The sequence below is a fragment of the Falco naumanni genome, chromosome 14, assembly GCF_017639655.2.
Source record: "Falco naumanni isolate bFalNau1 chromosome 14, bFalNau1.pat, whole genome shotgun sequence".
NCBI classification, from domain to species: domain Eukaryota; kingdom Metazoa; phylum Chordata; class Aves; order Falconiformes; family Falconidae; genus Falco; species Falco naumanni.
In genome coordinates, this window is record NC_054067.1 from 5,008,270 (window position 1) to 5,033,608 (window position 25,339).

A 25,339-nucleotide genomic window follows, 5' to 3' on the forward strand; every position below is an offset into this window, starting at 1 on the left:
AGCAAAGGAGCATAATTTTGCTGAGAGAATTTTTCTGGCAGGGGAAGGCGTGCAGTGCAGAGAAACGTGCCAGCGAAGAGCCTGGAAGTGCAAGTCCAGGTGCTAGCGCAACTTCCACCCAAGCCATGCTGTTGTGAAGTCCTTTTTCTCCAGCCGCGTCTTGCTCAGCGCACCAGAGCGGGCTGCACAGGGGCTGCCCATGGCATTGCCGCAGCCTGGGCTGGATTAGTTCCTGGTGTGTCACTGCTTCAGCTGTCTGAAGAACTGAAGAAGGTTGCAGGGAAGATGTTGGACTTGAGCTTCCTGACTGAGGAGGAGTATGAAAAGCTGATGAAGGTTCTGCAGAGAGATGCAGAGCTGAAGAAGAAAGATGGGGATCGCATCAGGTGAGGGAGTGTGCAATGACAGCAGGAGCTTCCCCTGGGGGAGATTATTTTTTTTGCTTCTTTTAGAGAGGAGAGCGTGTGTGTGTGTGCAGCAAGGAGAGATGCAGGCTGTAGCAGTGTTGTCCCTTCTTGCTCAGATCCTGACAGATCTTTTCGTTTCACCTCCTGCTTTCTCAGCCATCCTGTTGTCGCTGCTGTCCCCTCTGCAGGATTGCAGGGCTGGACTCTTAATCAGCAGCCCTCAGAGACGCCAAGGGAAATCATCCCTTTCCTGCTCTATGGAGGAAGATGCCGATTTCTCAGTGTCAGAGGTTCAAGCAAGGGAGTAGCTTCTACCTTGTTTTCCTCACGCAGTAGCTCAAAAATCCTGTAGTGTTTTAAAATGAGACTTTCATCCCTGTCTCTGTTTTGTATCCCTCCGGTGCTCTTTGAGGTGGGGGGTGTGTGCAGCATCCGTCGTGCAGGCAGAGAGGGGCAGCGAGATGCTATGTGATGTGCCAAAGGTTTGCGGGAAGCCGTTTCAGAGCCAGGAAACCACTCTCAGTTCAGCTGACTTGCCACTGGCCATCCTGGAGCTCAGCTCTGGTTGATCGGGATTGCTTGTTGCTGCTGTCACTTTTTAAATGCCAGCCATTAGACCATCTGGGCTGACAGTATGCACCAGGCTCAGGAAGCTGGCACTGAGCTCTCCATGGCAAGAAATTAGTAGTTCAGTGAGCGTGGATGGCACTGTGTGAGTTTACCCCTGTTAAGGATGTGAGTCTTTGACTTGCCGTTGAGCCAAAAAAGAGTAAGCCCCGTGTAGAAGGGATAGGCTTGAAGGGGGGGGTGGGCAGCTTTGCAGCAGGCTCTGGGGAGCCTACGTGCCCTGGCCTCTGCTCAGGGGTGGGAGCTGGGGAAACAGAACTGGCGGTGGCATGCAAGCAGCATGGACCTGGGGCATATGTGTCTGCATGCTCTTACATCTCCTCTAAATTGAAACAAGGTTTTGAAAAGGTTTTATCTTTTTTTTTTCTTTTTTTTTTTTTTTCTGTTTCTGAAATGCTGTAAAATTTCTGCTCTGCAGTGGAGGTTTGGGGAAAAGAGTGTTTGGATTATTTCAGTTTTGTTTCACTTCTCTTCGAAAGCTGTTGCACAGAAGGCTTTCGTTTGGGAGCAAAGTGAGTTAGATCCTGACGAGGGGGGTGCCGTTGCCCCTTGCTGTCGATATGGCTATATGTGGAAAGACCTTTGGTGCAAGTGTGGATGTATGGCTCCAGCACAACCTGCCTGCGGGGTGAAATGAGGGCAATGGCAGTACACTGATACGGTCTCAAAAAGACTAAAATATGTTCCTACATCTCCTCTGGCCCAGCACCTCGAGACCCTCACAGGGGCAGATGCAGCCCTGATGTAGATGGGATCTGCCAGCTCCCTGGCTGTCAGTCCTGCTGGGCCCCCCAGCTTGACCCTTCAGGGCTCCAGTAGTTATCTGGGGTTTTGCCCCCTCTTCTTGCTGAGAACTGGACTGTGGTGGGAGTTTCTTCTGGCCTCTCAGCTCTTTTAGGAACCCTGAACTGCGGTGAGCTGTGGGAGGCAGTGCCAGCTGAAAGGCAGCTAATTCAGCAAGCCTTGGTATAAAACCAAAATAACCAGAGGAGGATTAAAAGTACAGGCTGGCAGACAGAGCGCTGACAGGTTTAGGTGCCAAAAACCAGCCCTGGGTGTGCCCAAGTGAGTTACAGTAGGAGAAGCTGTGCTCAGGAAGGAGAGCTAACTGTTTGAGTGCCAAAATTGGCATGGCAGGAGGAGCAGGGAGAGGAGCAGTGTCCAAGGAGAAAGCTGTAGGGTCGTGTTGCTCACCTAAATAACATGATTTATTTCCATGGTTTGCATCAGATTTGATCCAAAAGGCTTTGCCGCTCGTAAAGAGATTAATAGACAAATAAAATGGAGAAGTGCAAGACCTGCAAACAGCCCCATCCCTTCCCGAACGCTCAGGGCTGCAAAGCAAATAGACAAATCTCATTGCCAGGTGACTCTGATTTGGATTTGGAAAATTCGGAAGAGGTGAAAGCACGTGTTCCCATTTCAGATAAATAATAAATCAGCTTTTGTTTTAATGCCTGTTTGGCCCTTGGGATTGCAGAGAATCTCTGGATCCTTCATAATATAAGACATGTGAACTGTACGGACAGTTGTTATGAAGGTAGCTCAGGGGATGTCAAAACCTGCGAGATCTTTTTGGTCTGTAATGTTCTCACTGATTTTCAGGCGGATACAAGGCTCCATCAAGGATGAAAAGAAGAAGAAGTTTGTGACAGGTGAATGGTTTTCTGAAGTGAAGGCAAAGCGATTTCAGGAAGACTTAGAGGGGCCGGATCTACTTCGGGCATCGATTAGAAGGAAAAAAGGCAAACTAGAAAGTAAGTATGTTGGTGTGCATCTCAAGAAAACAAGTTGATGGACCAGAAAAAAGTGGTCAGGTATGGGGGGCTCCCTGTACTGGGAGTCTGTTGGGGGCCAGCCAGTGTGTTGTGATAAGGGGATTCTTAGCTAATCTTTCAGTACTAGAAAAAAATACACGATTACCAAAATCAGGGCCCAAGAAAATACTACAGTGTGGCAGAGGACCAAGGCAAAAGCTGTTTACCAGCTGTGTGCAGTAAATGCCTTTTCCTCACTTCAGCTTCTTTCTTCCGAAACATCCATTTGTCAGAGGTCACTGGCAGCATTTCTTGTCATAGAAGCAGAAAAGGGAAGGGGATGATGTGCGGCAATCTTTGGCATCAAACTGCTATGTGTGGGTCAGGCACCCCCCCTGCCCTAATTCCTAGGGTGGTCTGACAGAACCAGCCGGGCAGCTGCTCTTGCAGGCCTCTGGGGTGGTAGGCTCTGTCACATCTCTGTAAAGGGAGAGCAAATATTTGCTCACTTGAGAGAGTCCATGCCTAGCTTTTTACGTGGGTATAATGCCAAGGCCCAATGTGGTTTTCAAAGTAAAAAGGGCTTTGGGGCCAAGTCTGAACGATACCCAGGCTGCTGTGCCTTAGCAAGGGTGTATCTGGGACCGTGTGCTAGTTCAAGGCAGATGTTTTGTGTGTTGTTTGGAGTGCAGATGAACTCTCACGGTGGTATGTAAAACAGATCAAATCAGATCTGTCGGCTGAGTTCAGCGAAGAGAAGTGATCAGCCCCATGTGAAACAAGCAGGGCTGTGCTTTGAGTCCAAATGTAACCAGCCCAGAGCTGGCACTTTGTGCTGAACATTTGTGCAAAGCAGAACCGGGGATGATTCATATCCAGTCCTCAACATGAAGACAGGCCAACCACTCCACAGCAGGACCATGGAACTGCAGCTCAGTCTCCTCCTTGATTATTTGTCAGGGTGGGTAATCACAGATACCCAGACATGGCTGGTGAGGGACTGGCTGCTGCTGCTGCTCTGGGGCAGCCATGGCCCTGATCCACAGCTCTGGGCACACTCTACCATGGTCCCTAATATAAGGACCCTATAACGGCTGTGTTCTTTTGGAGTAAAGACTACTGTCCGTTAAAGGGTTGTCTTCCATCTGTCCAAAACTCCAATGTCATCTCCACCAGTTCAGTTCAGCTCTTTCCTGGGCCCAGCTACCCATTCCTGCCGTGGGGTAGCAGTGCTATGGATCACTCCTGTGCTTGGTGGGCCTCGCTGGCCAGGCTCTCTCTGTAACGTTAGTTGCCTGGGTTTAGTGTACCCCTCTTAGCTCCACATTACATAGACACATTCTCAAAGCTAAACACTGGCTAGGGACTTCGCTAACCCAGAGCCTCATTTTCTTTTTGCTTTTTACTTACCCCTGACAGCTCTCATAACTTAGCATAGATTCATTGGAGCCTCTGATGCAGAACTGACCCATCATATTTCATATGAAGTTGCTTTTATCCTTGGTATTAAGGATTCATGATGTCATTGAATTTACTATTTTATCATCCCTCCAGAATGCTAAAACATATGAAACCTTTTCCAGCTCGATAGAGTTGCATGGTCATTTCTGCAGAGTATATCCATTTCTGCAGAGCATATTCTGCTCTTTGAGGACATGCATTTGTGCTTACACCCTCCTTGGGTGAAGAGACAGATGCTTCAGCAGCCCCTCTGCTAGGGCCCAGGTCAGACAAATGCTCTGTTGTCTGCAGCCCCGTTAGCAACCAGCAGTGAATTGGATTCGTCTGCCTTTTGCCTTGCCACAGGCATCAGCACCCTTAGCTTGCTGCCCATTTCAGGAAAGCAAGATTTGAAGTACTGTTGGTTTTAGATTTAACTTTGCTGATGTGCATGTATGAGATGTGGTCTCACATTATCATCTAAAATAACCTCCTTATTAATATAGTAGTAATATGTAAGTTATGTCTTTGCATGTGCATTACTTGACTAATGCTGTTTTAAGAAGGAAGAAGCAAATGTTACTAAATTACTATAGTAATTACGTTTAGATTTAGCCCTCTGTTTCTTTTTCAACTTTTTTCTTTCCTTTCTCTTTTTCTATTCTCAGACTCATTTTGATAAAGCACAAGTATAACACATGACTAGTCCTTCCTCTTATTTTTCCCACTGCCATTTTACAGCACTGGTTGAGGATCAGGATTCTGCAGCTAACATTTTCTTCTTGCTGTTGCCTGTTGCACACTCAGCTCCTGCAGTGGTTACCATATAGATTTCCCCCTTCACATGATGGACTTGTCAGCAAGAGTATTGCACTGGTGAGAGCAGCGCTTGGCCCCTCAGGGAACAAGGATAAGGCCCCTTTATGAACACTTTGGCCGTGCAGCTCACGTTCAGTCTGCAGTAGGTGAGACAAGGGCCTTTACTTGCCACCGTGACACCTTTTTTTCTTCTCCTGAAAAGATCGTAGTCGTTCACCTTCTCCTGGCATTCAAGGCGGTGAAGGGGTGCATGTTCTTTTAGCCAAATCAGTGTGATGTGTTCGTGAGTCCAGGGCTGGTAATCCTGATTTAAGTCTTTGATGACTGTGTTGGGGAGTGAAATAAGAAAATTCCTGCATGGAAAATCCCTGCTGAGATAATTGCTGGCATTCCTGTTGCATGGTAAACGGGCTGAGGAGGGGTGGAAATTGGTGCCTGCACAGAAAGATGCCCAGTGACCTTTTCTGGAGGAGGGTTTTCACCTTCAGAAGGGAGAGCTGTGTGGATCCCTAAGGGTCTTCACAGTTGGTATTGATTATAGTAGAAAACGTTAGTAACCAGCAGTAATGTAAATCTATAAAATGGATAGATACCCTATATTGAAACTACAGCCCACAGGGCAGTGCAGGTGGATAAATTTGGTGATAACTTCTTCTTGAGCTTGTGTGCAATGGATGAAAGCTAACAGTTGGGTGGGAAAGGGACCATTTTATCTACCTGCTGAGGCAAGTCAGCCCCAATGGCACGGTTGGCCATGCTTTCCCCGAGCGTGCAGTGTCTTTGGTTTAGAGTGATAGGAAGTGAGTAAAGCAACTGAAGTGTTAGAGCAGGAGTGGCCCTATACATATGTGTACAAATATATGTACGGACAAGTTAAACTGGTCAGGCCACTACTAATTTTTGTTGGAATTTGCTTCTTATTCTGTCTCATCCTGAAGTTAGCAAAAGCATTTTTCTTGTCTTGATGGATTATAACATACCAATAGCTATTTGTTTGTGGTTATAGAAGCCAGGTGTAGCTGTGTCAGTGGGCTGAGCCGTTTTGAAGGGCAGTGATTCGGATGGGAGGAAGCAAACAGCTCCCGCTGCCTCTGCCAGCCGGGCGCGGGGAGCTGTGCCTGAGGGGGACGTGTCAGTGAAAGGCAAGCCTGACACAGTGCCTTTGCAAGTGAGGTGAGAAAGAAGTGCGGTCTTCAGCTGTCAAGGTCTTTTCAACCATGACAGGCAGAGGGAACATGTGGGAGCTGTGTGTTTGGTTCCGCTGCTTCCAGAGCAGCTACCTGCTGGCACCTCCCTCCCCGGGGTCTGGGGCAGGAGGCCGTGGCTCACTGTGTAAATGCTCCTCAGCGTGCCTTCGCATGCCTGCATGTGATGTGGCCCGCGTGTCACAGCTTGTCTCTCCCGAAACAATGTTCAGTGATGCTTTTTGCGCATGAACATTTGCATGGGCAAAACACAGTCACTCTCTCAGAAACTTGCTCTCTAAAACCGGCTTGTTCTTACACAGCCAGAGTCCTGTCTTCCGCCAGGAGCGAGTCTGCTGCTTCCCGCTGCTGTGGGAACCACGGGGCCACCCAGCTGCCATCCCGTGTGTGTGCCAAGCACATGGTCCTGACGCAGACAGCCCCAAGCAACGCCTGCCGTGGTCCTCTGCACCACAGGGCCAGGCGCTTCACCAGCAGGAATTGTTGGGACTGCAGCATTTGTCTCCATGGGGATGCACAGGCAAGGGGGAATGAAGCTCCATCCCCATCACCTGCTGCTGGATGGTACCACACGGGCAACGTTGGTGTGACACTGATACCGCGGCCTGCTGTAGGACTGCTGTGCTCTGGGGTTTGGTGCCGTTTTAAGTGAGGCTATACTATTTAATGTCACATCTGAATCCTCTGAACCTCTGATTCTATTATGTTGTGTAATGAAATATATCCTAAAGAGATTTGGTGGTTTTTCTAACGGATAGATTTACTCTTTAAAACAGACCTAGCTGCATTGCATAAGTGTGTGCAGAAACTGCAGATGAGACTAAGCTTCTTTTTTGTTGCTGTTGGAGAGTTTAATCGTTTTGGTTTTGCAGAAGCAAGAGAGCCTGTTTGCCAGCAAATGTCTAATGCAACTTTACACCCTGGCAGGCTGCTCTAAAGGTTACCGTCTTCTATTGTTTTTTCTTTAGGGTCTTTGAGAGCTTAAAAGACATAGCTGAGCCTTGTGCCAGTAAAAATAACAGGGATCTCTTAATTAACTGTATTGGCCTCCTCCTTTGTTTGCCAAGATCCGATGACTTGAGTCAAAACAGGAAACGGCTGAATTTAAATCCTGGAACGGATTAACTTTATTGACAGCTGTGGCAGTGTCCTGCAAAGGTTTCCAGTGATGTGACAGCTCCTGGCATGAGCCAGGCATTAGGCAGTTCGCTTTGGCCTCTTGGACCCACGGGCCTTTTCTTTCCCCAAACAAAACACACCGATCATGACAAGTTTAATGAAATGTCATTTCTCAATTGTCTTTGCTATATTACAGATGAGGCCAACGAGCACATCCAAATGGGTCTGGGAAGCAGAACTGCCCTGAGTCCTCCCTTCCCTGAGCACGCTGCTGGCGCGGGAGAGGAGAGGTAACCACCACTGCTTGCGCAATGCTCTGGCTGCTGCTCTTACTTCTAATGAAAATTGAATGCTACCCATTAAATCCTGGTTTTTAACTGAGTTTCCAAGGCTGTATAAGTAATAGGTTATATAGGATATTTTTAAAATCTTTTTTCCAGGAATTGTCAGAGTATCAATCCTCCCCTAATAGCTAAGTGCTAATGTGCTTATCCCAGAAAGGTCTTTTCCTGCATGATTTGATAAGAGGTCAGTAAAATGGAAGCTGTCTGTAATGTCAGGATATTCTGGTTAGTTTTTCAAGGCAATTATGGTTGTGTTTGTTTAATTTTTGCCATGGAGCAATGTTAACAAAATGAACTGTTTGAGGAAACCGCTCATTTCCTGCTGGTGCCAACCTCTATGTCCAGTGCTCAGCACTCTCCATCAAGGCTTGGTAGGTTTTCACGTTGTGCTGACTGAGCAGAAACACCCACTAAAAGCGCTCCAACGAGCAAATCAGTGACCTCACTCCATATTCGTGGACTATGGAGAAGCCATTAAAATATTCACATATTCATTTATTGTTGCGCCCATCTCATTTGCATTTTATTTTGTCAGCAGAATGAGGAATTATTCTTCACAGGTGGTGGTTGCTCCAGTTAAATATTAAATATGGGCCTTGACAACACTTCCACATCTCTTACAGCTGGTCACTGGGTGTTGCTTAATGAAGGATCCAGAGTCAACAAGCCTGAGATGCTCCTGCTTTACTGGCACAGCAATGGTCTTAATGGTTTTTCTGGGGGTTGATTAAATCCTGAAAACCTTGCTTTGTTTTCCTCATTCAGCTCTAAGCACAAAGCATTCCCATATGAAATCTTACCAGCTTGACTGCTGCTCTCCAGATGGAGAGCAGCCACCACTAGACACTCCCAAAGATGGTAGAAACAGTCAAGTAAACCACCTGAGATATGTGTTTCTTCCATTTATTTACCAGGCAATTATTAATTAACTTCTATTCCAAGCATAAAGATTTATATCCTCTACTATAGTTTTGCCTTAACTATTGTTGTCATAGTCATTCCTGTAGTTTCTAAATCCTACATCAATCTGGTTTTGCCTTTGGCCTGAACTGGGAGGTGTGGTCGGTTCCTTCCTGGGCCATAGCCTGGCACTGCATCTCCCTCCTGCAAGGCTCTTGGGCTCTTCTGGCACTGCTGGTTCCTGTGCTTTCCCCTTATGGTTTTCTCCCAGAAGGGGAAAGTCTGACTAAACCTAGAAGTTGGCACTATTATTTTTACTGAGCAAGTTCTGTGCTGGCTGCAGTGGGAGACTCATCCTTACTCCATGTTCTGGTCATTTAACATGTTTCCCTTCCCTGCAAGCAGTAATGGAGAAAATAAATGAAGGCAGCAGCTCTGGGCAGCCTTATATTGGGCTGGGTCAGTAGGTCAAAGTGGCAAAGTAGATGAGCAGAGCTGAGATGGTGCTGAAGACTGCATGATCACCCTACCAGGTACATCACTACCACTGATCTCCCTCAGGTGTTTCTCCTCTCCCCCAGATCCAGCACATCTGCTCTTGATACCACAGAGGAGCGTAAAATCTTGCCAAAACCGAAGCCAAGACTTCCTGCCCCACTGTCTGCGTTACACAAGGTAGTACAGGCACAGCCTCTGCACTTTTATTCCTTGGACCTTCACATAGTCTGTACCTGCTGGCAGGGGCTCCACAGACTGCCTGCCCTGGTGTCTGTGCTTGAATAAAATAGATTTTTCCAGTCTTTTCAGTTTATATACACTGATAGTGTTTGTTTTCCATTCAGAGATCCAGTATACATGATGTCTCTTCTTCAGAGAGTGACACTGGAACAAGTCCATTTGTGGCTGCAACAAACAGCTTGCATTTGTCTAGAAAAGGTAAGGGTTTTGTTCAGTGAGCCATTGGTGGTTTTGTTTTTCAACATCAAACACCAAGAGACAAGATGCTATTTTGTGTGTGTACAAATGAATAACAAACAGTATTTCTTACCTTGGCATGTGAAAATGGGCTGCCAACATTTGTATGAATTACGCCCAAGGTAGCAGGGACCAAGAAAAAACAAATCCAATGACTTGAAACGTCTCCTGGCTCTCAGTATGACTTGAACTGAGTATTTGGCTCACAGCTCCTTAATCCATAGATCCAAGTTACCTCCTCTGTCCTGCCTTGAATATATAGTGTATTTTTGGTACGTAGCAAATAGCCAGTAGGAAAGCTGTCAAACTGAAAGCAAAGCTGCAAACAAATCCCCAGCTCACAGCCGCAGTTTAGAGCTCAGTGGATTTTTCCCGTTTTCAGGTTTTCAGGCTGGGGTTTTCAGGGCTTGCTTCAGATGGAAATGGGGAAGAATCAGGAACACACTGATGGTTTCTGGAAACTGCCCCTGGCTTCCCTTTGAGAAGCTGCAGCCCAGTCTTCCAGGGAAATGCGATATGATGTGATGGCCCAGGCTGTGAGCATCTGTTGTTGTTGTAGGTCACGGAGCATCTCCACTGCCCCCCAAGCTTTCAGAGGATGCTGTCCCTCAGCCCAGCAGTACAGCTGGAGGAGAAGCTGTTCATGGAGCCACTGGCACCACAGTGGGGCCAAAAACTCCACCCGAAGATACTTATGCACCCAGCAAGTTACCAGTTAAGAGGAAACCAAGCAGAACTTTCCCCAGATCCGAGCAGTTTGTGAATCACATGGGGCTGGCAGAGAACAGCCTTGCAAAGAGGGAGCTGCTGGTGAGCCCCAAGCCTCTGACCGCAGAGGGAGAAAGCAGTCAGGCTGTGAAGCAAGGTGTGAACTATACCATCTCATCGATGAGCCACAAAGAGGAGGATATCGGCCTCAATCGTGAACACTTCAAAAACTTGAAGAACTTCTGGGAGAAAGGCGCAGACTCCGCGACAGTGAGAAATGTGCTGGAGGACCCAAGCTGGGTGGAGGCAGAGGGTCGGCAGTTCAAGCTGTGCCGCTCGCTCTCTGTGCAGTCTGGACAAGGCCAGAACAGTGAAGAAAAACCTGGTGTCCTCACCAAAACAAGAACCCCTTACAAAAGGACAATAACCTTGTCTTCTAGCGAGGAAGAACCAAGCTACGTAGCCCCTGTGAGGAAGGGCTCACTTTCCGTCGTTCCTCGATCCACATATGCTAAGAGCAAAGGCAGCCTGGCTACAAGAAATAACTCACTGAGTGAAAGCAACGGGAAGCTGCCGGTGCCTGAGGAAGAGAAGGCAGCACAGCGCTGCTCCAAGAAATCCAGATTGCCTGTGCGAGCGCCTTCCGTCAAAATCGAGTCGCCTACCGAAGAAGTGTCTGGCAGCACGTTTGAGCCAGAGACGCCTACAGACAGGTTTATCGTGGCAGGAGAGCGCAAGTACACAGCGACTTCCCTGGCAAGCAGGGTGCAGATACTGATCGAGCCTGTGCTTACAGATGGTGAAAACGATGATGAGAAAGAGGAAAGATCTGATTTGGGCACTCATGACAACATGGAAATAAATGGAGAGCTACCTGTGGAAAAAACGTATGAGTCTTCAGACAAGCAAACACCCAGTGAACCAGCCAGAGAGAGAGAAGTCGTTCAGGGAATGGACTCAGCTGTTTACTCAGGTACTGAGGGCTGTAACTGCACCCTGTGAAATCGCAGTAGAGTGTCATCCCTAAGCCTGTTTTCTTCCCTAACCCTTCTGCATTTTGCATATTTTCTTCATTTGTCCATTTATTCTATAGTGCAGTCTGTGCAAGAGTTAGCATGTGTGGAATGTGTTTAGTGAACAGCTCTGGAAACAAATCTTGTGTAGCATGGTATGAAGTGTAAAAGAGGGCAGTGCCATGTTCCCTTACCTTCCTCCCTGCTACCAGCCCCTATGCCTTGCCTGCAAACACCCCAGCTCGGGACATCCCTCTATTTCTTTAGTGCTACCTACAGCAGGTCATAGGAACTTACTTCATTTCACTCACTGGGAAGACTGTACTTTCTTCAAATGTGGGGCTGGAGGAATTCTTTGTGGTGGTAGAGATAAGTCTGACACAAAGAGAAGAAATAAAATGTGAAGCAAAGCTTTTAATAAATACATTGGCCGTTAGGCTGTCTTGATATAGCTGCTGGTGTCAGTGCTTAAATGACATTTCGGGTCTTTTGGGAATGCACAAGTGAATTTGGATATTAAACTGTGACCAAAGTGGACTGAACAAGGAGTCTGATCTTTCTGGGTTCTGATACCGTGTTCTCAACCATTATGGTGTCAATAGTTTCACCACTTTAGCAGCCTTTTCCTCTGGGTTTGATGGGCTCTTGTAGTGACTGTTACTGTGAGCAAAAGTTATTGTTAGTTGCATTCATTTTACGTGTGGGCTCCAAGTGCCCACAGCTCTGCCCTCTGCCATGCCAAGACCTAGGAAGAGAGAGCTGCTTCTCTCCTTTTTCCAGATTTCCTGTGCTCATGCACCTGGGTAAGACCTCTTTGAGAGGATTTTCCATAGACTCATCTGATTTTTAACCGTGTCATTTTTTGCCTTATTTCCTACCTCATATAACATTTCTATGAAAATCCTGAGTTGCACTTCAGGTTAACGCAAATATTCCCTTTATATACCAGATCATTCCTATATTTCTCAGGTTTTTGGACTTATTATTATATTCATTTCAGGATGATATTAGCAGATGGCTGTGTTTCACTGGAAGCTCTTTGCAAGTGCTGGTCTGTTTTAGGGACCAGGTTAATCCAGTGTTTACATTTCCCATCACAGTGTGAAGAGTTTTTTCTCAGGGAGAGACATTAAAGTGCACTAATGATTTGAAAGCAGCCCTGTGTAATGCAACTGCAGTGTCCTCTAAGCAGAGCGAACAAGCCAGGAGAGACACACACACGCGCGTGCTTGTTGACACACTGCCCATTTGTGTTTATTTATTTACCATGTTGATTTGGCTTTTCATGTATTCCAGAGGAAGATGGGGATCATTCTCCCGCCGCTCAGGCATTGGCCCGAGCAAATAGCATTAATCTTGCAAAGAGCATGGTGAACATTTACACAACCACAGAGAGTGAGTAACATTTTTCTTTCTCCTTTTTCTTTTACGTTCCCTGAAGGTAATATATTGTGCCCGATTCTGCATCCCTGGTGCTTCTGTGCATGTACCAGGCAAGGAAAATGACATATTGCTTCATCATCAAATTAGAGAGTTTATAGTGCCTAAAATTAAATTCAGAGCCAGGAAATTGCAGCTAGATTGATGGCGTGTTACTCAGTGTCTCCAGCAAAAAAACCAGTGGCTTCAAAGGGTTGGCAAGAAGCTTGTACTTGTCTCTCCTCTTCCCCCACCGAGTGCTGTGGGAGCTGCAGCCTGCACGGTGGGTTAATCGGAGGTGCCAGACCTCCGTGCTGCAGACTCGTGTCACACGCTCACGGGGCGTGCAGTGCCCAGCCTGGGCCTCTCACCTCGCCCAGCGCAGACCCTGTTCGTTGGGCTGATCTCCCCAACTACCAAGTGGGACGTGCTTTATGGTGACGGTTTCTCCCTGGGAAACCAAAAGCTAAGGAGAAGGCAACCAAGAAAGCAGCAGCAAACCTGAAGAAGCCCATGGCCAAGAAACCTGTCTGTGCTACCAAGAAGCCCAGGAAAGCTGCAGCCAAGGATGGAGGCTGAAGGAAGGCAACAAGCAGCCTCTGCGGCCAAAAAAGTCAGGTTCAGTCCCCAAAAGGTGACAACTGGCAAGCCCAAGAAGACAGCTAAGAGCTTGCCTAAAAGCGAAGTAGTGAGGCCGCGGCTGCCAGCCCCGAGGTGAGAAGGCTGGGAAGGCAGTGCCCGAGGAGGGGTAAAGCCGCTCAGAGGAAACGATCAAGCTGACACTTGGTCATGGGAGGGAGGAGAGTCCCCTTCGGGGCACATGGAGGGCAACTTGGGTTGGGACACGCTGCATCACTCTGTGGCTGTGCCCACCCCTCCGGTAGCCTCATGCCACGTGCGTGCTGCGTCGCATGGTGCAGCAGCATGTCACACGGCATGGTGGCTCGAAGCTTCAGGTCCCACGTGCATTGCTGTCCAGTGACGGGGTTGTCACGCAGACAACCAAGATGTTAGCCTCCCCTTATTAAAGCTCATTTAGAGCCACAAACTTCACCCTTGGAAACCCTCCTCCGCAGGGTTACACTTACTTGTTGGCAGTATAACAAGTAGTCTGTGGAGCAGGCTAGACTTGATGCTTTGCTCGTGTTTGGAAATAAAAATAGTAATTATCAAATTAATTGTACATCATATAAAAGGTAAATCATACAAAAGGTAAACCTTATAAAAAATGCTAAAGAACCTTTTGGACATTTTGAGCACTGAAGAATGTATCATCATGGATAACATGCTAAACACGTGTATATGTGCATGCATGTTTATGCACATGTATCTTGTAAAAAAGTTCTTCTGGGATGGAGGTAGTCATATTCAAGGGAGTTATTTATAAAAGATAAAGATAGAACAAATAGGTTTTATTTAGACATTTAAGCAGTCCAATAACCATCTTTCTAAGCTGATCAAAAGCTTTTTTTGACTTTTTTCTTTTAGATATCTTGCTATTGACCCCCTCTTTGTCTAGCACGGTATTGGAGAGGTGTGTGCAATGGTGAAAATTGTAGGTATAAATATTTTACAGCTCTTTTGTACAGGCCAGTGTGCTATGAGATGAAAACGTGAACATGTTTGGTTTCTTTGACAAGGAGGGAGATCTGTATGGCTTTAGTCTAAATTAAATCTACACAAAGAAAGTGGTGCAAAGAAGACACATGTCCTTCGGCTAATAATGAATTACATTAGCCACTAGAGGGGGTGTGCACACTCCCACACACTGAACAAAAAACACATTGAAAATAGCTTTAAGATATTAGTTAGCAGTTTTTGTCTTGGGGAGGGTCAGCTTCAATGGCAAGACAACAGCAACAGGGCATATAGGTGGTGGTCCAGTGTCTCCTGCACGCTTTTCCTCCTGTTTTGTGCCCTTAAACAAAAATGTGACTTATATTTTCCTGACTCTGACAAGATGTCTTGATGCCTTTTGTGTTTGTGCCTACAGCATACAATAAACCTCATTTGATACCCCATCAGTTTCTTGAACCTGAAAGAGTCAAAGAGCTGAGCAGATCATCTCCTCTCCTGTTGTCTGAGGTAGGCTAGATGCCAGAAATGGCTGGAATAATGTTCACAGCATCCCCTGAATGGCAGTTGGTTTCATAGGAATGTTTCTCCTGGACACTGACAGCACTTGCTTTAGAGCACGCCTTGGTTCTGTCGTAAATAAATGAGAAAAGCCTTAAGAAAAAAAGCCCCCAGTAATCCAGCCCAGCCCTTCTGTTTTGGAGGAGGTTTAGTATTTCCCTCTGTCTCAAACCACACTCTTCTGTGCCCTTTCCAAGAGCCCAGCAGCTGCATGCAGCTCTGTTTGGAGGCAGTTAATGATGACGTTCACTGCCGATCGGAGGGAATGCCTCTGGGGAGACTCCCTGCGCTCTCCTCCACTCTCCTAACCTGATCGCCGCTTAATGGGACTCTGCTGAGCTATTGGGTTTTTTTCTGTAGTGTTGCAAAGTGCTCAGGCAGAGCTTAAAGATGCTTGTTATTTTCTGAGCAGACTGAATCAGACACGGCTTCAGAAATCAGCTTCCAGTTTAACAAGCACAAAAAGACGCCTAGCATTGGCAGCCACTCGTCCGACATGGCATCTGTCTCCTCGGTAGGTATTTAACGCGTACATCTCGCTAGACAGGGTTTCTCATCCGGATGCAGTGACACTGCATTTAGGCTGATACTGATGATGTGGCCTCCAGAGTATCCTTTTGGTTTCTGTATGGTACATTATTAAAAGAACAGTGATAGTTAATTACTTACTTGGTTAAAGGAGTGTTTCCAGGTACCGTTTCAAATTAAAGACCCAGTGCGTCATTGTTAGATAAGTTCACAGTCAGCGATAGCCCCCACTCCAAAGCGCGGATGCTCTGAAGCCGGGCAGCATGCAGGAGATGGGGGGGGACTTTTTCTAGGTGGGGAAATGCACACAGTTGTTAAGTGACATGTTTGTGGTCCAGCTGCAAAAGAGCCAGGACTGCAGATGGGTGCCCTCTGCAAGCTCATCCTTCACTTTATCGGCAAATTCAAGGGAACTCGGAGCTGGACAGCAAAAGCGTGATTTAGAGCTTCGACTTCTAAGGAAAGCTGAAAAGAGCTGATTGTGTGTAGTTGAGCATTTTTTGAAGATTCCTTAGAGACAGTGTTTTGGGAGGAGGCTTGAATTTGCTGTGTTACTGTTACGGGTATCTCCAAGGTGTATATGTGAGATTTAAAGAATATATGTGAGGTAAAGCTGACAGGGAGAGGTCATGAATGTAACAAACATGTTAAAAAAACACCTTGAACTGTGGGGCATATGAGTCCTTCTATTCTGGAGAGTCTGAGAGCTATGAATGAGCCTTTTGTGCCCAAGTCACACAGGTATTCTTGAAAAATTTTGTTCAGGATTCTCTGCTGGGGCGAGTATCCTGATGGGATGGATGGTAAATGCAGCTCCAGAGACTAAGAGGAGATGTTTAGCAGGTTTCTGTGGGTTGTAATAGAGGGAAAATCAGAGCCAAAGGAAGTAGGGGCAGAAAGAGAAGAATTAGGTTAATTACTAGGAAGGTTTTTTGATAATTGTTCATGGCTGTACCACAGAAAAGTACCAAGAGGGTTAATTATTTGCTTTGTAAACAACATTTGCTTTTATGTTATCCTGTCAGGAATCATGAGTGATTGGTGCAATAGAAAATTCTCACTTTTCTGGAGCTGTGTTTTGTTTCTGCTTCATCACTTTCTACCAGTGAAAGACAAAGCCTTGAAAAAAGAAGCCCAAGGCATGTGGGCAAAGGCAGTTTGTTCTGGCAAAGCAAGTGACTCTTGGGTGCCTCGCTCCTGATTTATATCTGTAGAACTCTTGTTTTCCTGTGCAGGTAGGTGCACACAGGCTGTCTCTGGTGGGACAGTGGCTCCTCAGGACAGGGGTTATATCTATTTCTGGTTTGTACAGCTCCATGCACAGTGTGAGCAAGGAACAAGATAGTAATAGGTTTTCCTATATTTCTAGTCTGATATGGTTCTTACTGGCCTGTTTTAAAAATTGATTGACAATTGTGTGATTATATCTGCCTGAAATAATAAGGTCACATATGGATAGTTCACGTTCTCTCAATGTATTTCTTTCTTAGTGATGAGACTGGGTCAGGATGGCAGCTGTAAGCATAGAGAAAGGGAAGAGACTTGTATGATTGCCCCAGTATCTATTTCCCAAAGTTTTGGGATTCAGGGGTGAAGTATCTTCTGCATTTCTGGAGCATTCAGGAGAAGAGCACTTCTACATCCTGGTCTAGGATAACACGTCCTTGTGAGACGCTTGTTTAGGTTCCCCAACCCTTGCTTGTTTGAGCAGAGCTGCAGATGTGGACCATTTCTGTGTCTACAACATGATACAGGGACAGAAATGGCAGATTATTTCTCTGGCAATGCGCTTCCCAGACTGTTGTCTTTGTCCAGAAACCAAGTCAGGTGGGTGGGTGCCTATTTCAGTGGCACTGACCTTACTTTTCCCCCTTGCAGGTGAGTGGTAGTGTGCTCAGTGTCTACAGTGGCGATTTTGGGAGTGTGGATGCCCAAGGTACCGTGGAGTTTGCTCTAGACTATGATGAGAAGAACCGGGAGTTCCAGGTTCATGTGTCCCAGTGCAAGGACTTGGCTATTGTGGATGAGAAGAAAGGCAGATCTGACCCGTGAGTGACACTTTGGTGCCTTCAGACTTCTACATTGCTGAATTTTGTGTCCTGGAGGCTGCTTTTTTTTTTTCCTTATATTTTCTCTTTTTAAATGTCATGGTTCCTTCCTTCCTTCAGACTTCCGGTGCATGCTTACTGCTGGACTTTCCTAGCTGATGGTTCTGGAGCCACTGGCATCAGTAAATATGTTGCCAGACTTAAATTTGAACAGACTGAGGAAGCTTTGATCAATACAAAGACAATTCCTGTTATCACTGGAATATGTTCTCTTTGCATCTGTGTGAACCTTGATCTCCCCATGGTGGACACACTTTGGTAATAACTCTGGTGATGCATACACATGCCTGTACGAAAAGGAGGTCTCTAACGAAGTGCGTTTAGGGGCACAATGGTGGTTGTGCAGAGGTTAGTGATCTCTGGTTTAAGAAATTATGAAAAGCAGCTTGGATTTGAACCCTGAGAGAGAGAGTTAAAGACATTCTACCTCTTTCCTCTTCTCTAATTTCATCTTGATCTTGAATGCACAGAGATGCTATAGTTGTGGGCATCTCAGAAAATGGGTTTATGGCCTTGCTGGCTTCCCATACTGCCTAGACAGCTGCCTGTTCTGAGTGTTGGTAGCATCCACCCATCTCCGGTGAGATTTATAACTTCACATGCAAGTCAATATCCTCGCAGGTCTCTTAGTTAGTTTTGTCCTCAAAGAGTCAACTCCATCTCTATAGTTCCACGCCACCGTTCACAGGTGTTGCCTGCTTATTAGAGCTTGGTGATATGCAACAACATCCCGCTGGAGTTTGTTTTCTTTTCTAGGTATGTTAAAACTTACCTGCTTCCCGACAAAGCTAGAATGGGTAAGAGGAAAACTTCAGTGAAGAAGAGGACAGTGAATCCCATTTACAATGAGGTGTTACGGGTAAGAATAAATACATGCTCTGAAAACCCATGTTGTAGTAGGCACCTGTACCAGGTCAGGTCTGGAAAGATCCTGCCTTCTTGGCCAGGCTTTTTCGCCTGCCTCCCACCAACACTGCACTGCTCTTCCCTTGGGTTTGTGAGGGCAGGGGTGTTAAAGGTTTCGCTGCACCCATCCGTGTGGCACCCAAGATTTCTTCGTCAAAACCACACAGTGATCTTCAGGTGAGAGGGACCTGCAGCATGTCCTGCCTTCAGCCAGAGCGAGGGGGGTTCTTCCCTTCCCTGGCACACAGTCACGAGGCATGGGGTCTCCATACTCATCAAAGCCTAGAGGATTATTTAACCGTGCCTCGGCCTGTGTTAATAATTCTTGAAAGAATATTGGTTTTGCCCTGTGATGAATGGAGTCTAGGTTTCCTTGTGCTCAGCGGAAAAGCTTTGTCAGCGTAGTACTATTGCTGCAGGGCAAAAAAATAGATGTTCAGAGTGAGGCCAGTCCATTAGTGTGTGTGTCGAGGGGGTGTGAGTGTCTCAGAGCTTATTCAAGCTTTTGAGTAGTTTATTTGCAGTTGTGAAAGAAACAGAAACACAATGTGAACAACCTGACTTCTCTTTCTTCCTCTAGTATAAAATAGAGAAAATGGTATTGCTGATCCAAAAATTAAATCTCTCTGTTTGGCACAATGATCCGCTGGGACGTAACAGTTTCTTAGGAGAGATCGAAATAGACTTGGCCAGCTGGGACTGGAGCAACAGGAAACTCAACTGGTACCCACTGAAGCCCCGAGTAAGTGTATCTCAGCTGCTATCCTGCTTCCTAGCCCAGCCTTGAAGCCTTCAGGGGTGGCAGAAGCCCTTCCTGACTCCTCTGAGGTCTTTGGGTGTAGTGGAGCAGAACAACCTGCATTTTACCTAGGGTAGAGTGATAAAACACCCACAAGCCCTGGGCTTGTTCAGTGCTCTGAACACAGGCCTTCTGGGGCGTTACTTGGTGACTGATCTGTAGGGATGCTTTCATAAATGTGATCTGACACTAATCAGTAAAAACTCTGATGTGATTTTGCCTCTTTCTCTGCTCACATAAAGACACCCCTTAAAAACAGGCAGCAGAGTCCTAGGTGATGCAGTTGAACATACCTTGAGAGGTGAATATTCAGGTGCCACTTTTTGTAAAGCCTGTACAGCTTCCTGCATGCTTCTGGGTTCAGAGGTCTAATTTGAGATCCCTTTTCAAAAAAGAAAGGACATTTGTCTTTCAAAACTAAGATGCTTAATTATGTCCAGCTGAACACGTCTGGAAGGGCAGCCTTGCTCTGAATCCTCAAGCTTTGGTTCCAACAGACTGAGTTTGAGAAGAAAGCCACAAAGAAAGGAGCTGCCCTGAGAACGGGCTGCCCCAGCCATGCAAAACCAGAGTTTGTCCATTTGTGCCCCTCCATTGAACTCAAAAGCTGTTTGCCTTGCCATATTTACACAATCCCTCGTTTAGTCAGTCATAACTTTCTGTTTCAGAGCCTTTCTGCTGTTAACGGTGTGGATCATCGAGGAGTGATGAGTTTGTCTATTAAGTATGTCCCTCCGGGAAGCCTAGGTAAAATGTGTTCCGTGCATTAAGAAGTATTGCCCATATGTAGACATGCAGCTTGCGATGCCTCATCTGTTTAAGGGCTGGGTAAAGAGTAAAGTCATTAGAGCAGGATGGTAGAGATCAGCACAAAGGCACAACTAGCAGTGCTTGGTAGCACTATCCGCAGCCTACGTCTGATGTTCACATCTGCATTTGTTGGGAAAGTGTTGGGGAAAGAGGAGGGGCTCAGCGGCCTCAAACTCATCAGCGGGTACGAGCACTGTGGGCACTGTAGGGTGCTGCAGTGTAGCAGCAGCAACACACAGCCCTTCTTACTGTGGGGCGGCACAAGGCTGGGTTTGCCCGGCAGCTCCTTCTCCTTCCCTGTTTCAAAGCAACACCAGCGCACTGTGTCAGGAGCTCTCTGCAGCTGCGAGTGTGACGGGGCTGGTGGTGCTGGGGCAGCCAGGCAGAGGGGTGCAGGGCAGCAGGAGTGAGTACACGGAGAAGTCATGTCGCTGCTCCCTCAGGTCCCTGGAGGAGAAGCCTGTCGTTTTGCTAGCTGTTGTAAGGACTAGCGTGACAGTTTTTCTCTTCTCCTAAATGGCAGGTCCCAAGAATCCTCCCTCTGGCGAAGTTCACATTTGGGTCAAAGACGTCAAGGACCTGCTGCAGTTGCGTCCTTCTGGAGTTGACTCATTTGTGAAATGGTAAGTGTTGGCTTTGATCCTGGGGCTGTGCCGCCACAAAGCAGTAGGTTTTCTTCCCTCTTCTCAGACTCACCTAGCTGTGCCGCCATGCTGTAAAGCCTTCATGTTGCACTGGGCTCTGCAGGAGAGAATTGCCCTTGTTACTCACTTGTGGCCAAATTAAGAAAACCCTTGCTGTGATAAAGCTCTTGGTCAATCAGTGCCTGTGACTCACTCAGTGATTTGCCTCAATAACATCTGAGTGAGATGAATACCTCAGCCCAGCGTGTTCACGCGGAGTTGTGAATTTTGCCTTGATATGGGTTTGCATGCAAAGTTTGGGAATTTGTTAGGGATTTGCCAGAACTGATATACAGATGGTTGGATCCTCTTTGCTCTTCTCCAGAATTTAGTATGTGCATTTTCTGCAGCCTGCAACATCGGTTTTGCCTGTTATATGGGAGACAGTGCTGCAAATTTTTCAGAACATTAAAAATCTTTTAAGAGTATTTTAAGACTTTTTTTCAGCACTTTGAAGTGCTCGCCATGTTTTTGGTACATTTCTGAATCCTTACAGAGTTATCCTGCAGAAAGGTTCACTGTTCAGAAGCCTAACTGACCATTTTGAAATGCCCTCTTAGTCGTTTAAATAATGAAAATTTGTGAAAACAGAAATATGTGAAAATAATGTCCTTTTTTCAGTGTAAAATGTCAGTTTGCAAAAACATTGCCAAAAGCAGCAGATTTTAAGCAAGTACCCTCCTTTCTGAAAATGTTTGCTATTAAAATGGATTTTCTTGGCCAGAAAAAGTTTCATCCAGGAATTATGAACATTCCCCATTAGATCTACTGAGATCTCTTATGCTGAGATCCAATTCCTCCTTCAGAACTGAAGCTTGTTTAGACTGAGGAACTTTGTGGAACAATTCAAATCTCAGGTGATACTCGATACTACATGCTGTATTTTTTCTCCTCTCAAAGCTATGTGCTTCCAGACACCAGTAAGAAGAGTTACCAGAAGACCAGAGTCATAAAACGAGACACAAACCCTGTTTTCAATCACACCATTGTGTACGATGGCTTTCATACCGAGGATCTAAAGGATGCTTGTGTTGAACTGACTGTGTGGGATCATGAAAAGCTTACCAACCATTTCCTTGGAGGAATCAGGCTAGGCCTTGGGACAGGTGCGTGATTTCCTTTCCATTGGATGAATAGTTACGGTATTGCTGAGCCACCAGATACAATGGGAAGTTGCAGAGCATTTTCCTCTCAGGCAGAAACCAAGGATGGAGAGTCTCAGTAACTGGTGGCAGTCTGGGTACTTGCACTGTGTCTTGTGTGGAGGGGGCCCTGGTACCATGATAGCAACCCTCTATTCCCACATTTTCTGCCAACATCGGTTGTGAGGTCTGGCAAAATTCAAGAAGCTCCTTGGGTCCATCAAGGAGATTTCCTGCTGTTCCAGGAAAACTGGCTGCCTTAAAAGTCAACGTATGTTGCTACTCCTCCCAGGGAAGAGTGCTCATAGCTGAACCTGAATGCCATGTGGGACAGCACCACCTGGTGATTCTGTCCACATCACCTCCTCCCTTCAAATGCTTCAGTAGCAGGAGTAATTAATACTTGAAAAACAGGGCGAGCTACGCTCGTTGATCTGGTAGGTTATTGGTACTGAGACTACTGTCCCTGGGAGCTGATGGCATAAGGTTCCTGTTCAGAGAAGGACTTTAGCCCTGTGCTTAGCTGGAAGTGTTTTACTTCAATGGGGTTACTCATCCCTGAAGTCAGGAAAATTCCAGTGGTTTTCAGCCAAGTTGTAAAGTGCAGATGGGACCATCTCCCATTGTCCAGCTGTCCAGAGTTGAGGTTTGTCCCTCTCTAAACATCCTGTCCTGGCTTTCAGTGTACCTCATGCCTAGGCTTTGACAGATAACATCTTCATCTGGGTGGTTTTGTGGGTGGGATATCTAAAGTTTTCTAAACTATTTGTTAAGCAAGAGGGCTCTCTGAGGGATGAAAGGCAAACGGAGGACTTCAATATGTTGCGATAAATGATAACTGTTCCTTGAGGGTATTGGGAAGAGGCTCGTAGCAGCTGGAAGGTCTGCCTTGCAGGTGCACCCATGCTGATTGGATTTGCTTGTGTGTTCTCTGTTTTCAATCTGTAATGTGTCACCAGGGGGGTTGCGAACTATCTGGTTGGAGGGGGCAACAAGAACAAGCCTATGAGCAAGATATAAAAACACCAACCCCAAGATAAGCTGCAATCCAAATTTAGATCCAAATTTTATCTCGATGACAAGTAGTTGCCACATGAAAATTTGGTTGGATAATCGACTTGGAATTAATGCACACGTTGTCCACTATCAGTTTGATTCCTGTACAAGTGAATTGCAGAGTAAGAGAATTTTGACAAATATCCCACCTTGTCCACAAGAAAATCTTTTTAAGGGGAAACCCAAGCCTTTTAGACCTTTACCATTCTGAAAGATGCAGAAAGAGCTTGAGCCCGATATTATTTTCCTTGACAGGTTATGTTTAGGTTCTTGCATTTTGTGGCTTTTACGTTGACTTCATTCTGAAGTCTGCTGTAAAATGCAGGGCATGAGCAGAAGAACGGGAGGTGTTTAGGGTGCAGCTTGCTGGGGGGAAGTCAGCAGCTTTTATGTTAAGCCACTGCCTGCAACAGTTACATCCCATTGAGTATTTTTGCATGGAGTAGAAACGCTTTGTGAAGCTTCCAAAATTGTAGTTCTCTTGTTCTTTTCAGGTTTGAGTTATGGGATCTCTGTGGACTGGATGGATTCCACACAAGAGGAGGTGGCTTTTTGGCAGGAGATGATGTCGGCTGCCAATGAATGGATTGAAGGATTGCTGCCGCTGCGCTCACTGGCAGGGAGGAAAAAACTGAAATAACCTACTGTTTGTGCCATCGAAAGGCTGAATGTGTCCATTAGAATTAGGAAACTTCCTGCACCAAGGTGATGGAGACCATCCACAGGGCTGGCAAGTGTCAGGGTAATAAGGCAACTGACGGACAGCACTTTGGAGGTGGTAAATGTTAAGTACTAATTCCCTAACAGAGGACATGGAAGATCCCAAACTGATGCTATATTTGATTTTGACTAAGAAGAAACTTCATTTGCCTTTTTACTTAATCATTTATATTCAGTATCCTTGAATTCCATTAAGTTCTGGGAACGCTGACAGAAGGAAAAGGAGATATTTTTATTTTTTTTACTGTTTCTTGTGCCATTTTTTTTTTCTGTGCAGAGATGTAGTTGTACTAAAGCAGCAGCATGGTATTATTCATATTCCCCTGCAAGTGGTACACTTTGTACTTGATGTAGAATTGCTCCAAGTCACCGGCAGCACAGTCCCAGAATGAGAGCTTTACATTTGTCACTGGTGATAACACATCTCTAACATAAGGAAAATGGAGATCCAAGGCAAGTCTAAAGAAAGACAGGAGTATTTGAAGCAGAAAATGAAGAAACCTGAGGAGGATAGCAATGAGGAATTCAATGTATTAATTTCTTTCTGCTTTAAGATGAAAGAGAGAAGTGATGGTCCTACAGCTAGTGAGATTTTGCAACCAGGGGCTGTTTTCCTAGCTTTCCCACAGGCTTCCTCAGTGACCTCAGGCAAGTTTCTCTGTGAAAGGGCAGTTTCAGTGCAATATAAACTAAAGTGCTTGCCCAAATGTAAGATATGGTTACCTTGCTAACGGGCCGAATCGCACCTTTGAAATGCCTTGCGTGCAAAACATTTCAGTATGAAAGAATGACATAGGAAACAGTCTCACGTTAGCCTGGCACCGCGGGTCAGGAAAGAAAGGTCAAAATCAGACTGGGGCACAGGAGATGTTGGGAGCCGGTGGGAGAGTAAGTAGGGAGTGAAGGAATGTGAAGGGTAGCTGCAGAGCTCCAGCTGCCTGGGGTGGTCTCCTGCCTCTGCATACCCTGCTGCCCTTCTAGTCTTCCTCTCACCAGAGGCCTCTCAGCAAGTTGTCTGTGGCTGGCATTTCCTTTTTGCCAGTAGCTTGCAAGAACTTTGCATCTGGCACATTAACCGTGGCAGAGTGGCATTGTGAATGTATTTTGAAATGCAGCTTTGTAGTTTCTATTTTGGATGTATATATTGTGATTAAATAGAATGTTTTTCTTTCCTCATCAACTAGTCTCCTTGTACCTATTTTTATCATGGTCTCGAGTAACACAAAAGCAAGGAAAAGAGGTGTTAAATTTTGTCATGTCAAAATGAATCATTTTTGCCCAAGGGCAAGTGAAATGTCATGGAGAAAACATTTTTTGTAACTACCCTACTCTAGATTTTAGCTCTGTGAATATTTTGATATTCTTCTTAATGTATTGATTTTATGTAACTCAAGCTCAGCGTAAATTTTCAGCTTAGCAAAGATGGTTGTAAATAAATTAATGGAAAAATCTACACTTAAAATAACAAGACTTTCTCATGAAATGAAGGCATTTGGGAAATAATCAGCAGGTTTCACGGGAAAAAATAAGGAAAGAAGATGGTTCTGCAACTGGAAAAAGATAATACTTGGATATGTACCAGTCATAGTACTAAAAGCACCGAGAAAGAGTCTGTAGAGCAGCAGAATTAAATAACGACTGTCTAATGAAGGACCTGAGATATATATGGCATGTCAGCCCACAGATACTTTGTATGGGCTCCAGCCTGGCACATTTTG

At 45.9% G+C, this 25,339-nt stretch overlaps 1 protein-coding gene across 1 annotated transcript; it reads left to right on the forward strand.

The window, feature by feature from the left end:
• The first annotated feature begins 271 nt into the window (after positions 1-271).
• Positions 272-25,072, forward strand: LOC121097348 (synaptotagmin-like protein 1). Its single transcript, XM_040614247.1, has 16 exons — positions 272-386; positions 2,640-2,791; positions 7,571-7,664; positions 9,200-9,293; positions 9,461-9,554; positions 10,153-11,274; positions 12,611-12,709; positions 14,727-14,818; positions 15,282-15,383; positions 17,276-17,445; positions 18,262-18,364; positions 18,992-19,153; positions 19,879-19,957; positions 20,544-20,643; positions 21,604-21,809; positions 23,396-25,072. Exons 1-16 carry the CDS (start codon positions 286-288, stop codon positions 23,539-23,541), a joined length of 2,916 nt encoding a protein of 971 aa, XP_040470181.1. The 5' UTR covers positions 272-285; the 3' UTR covers positions 23,542-25,072.
• The last annotated feature ends 267 nt before the right edge of the window (positions 25,073-25,339 follow it).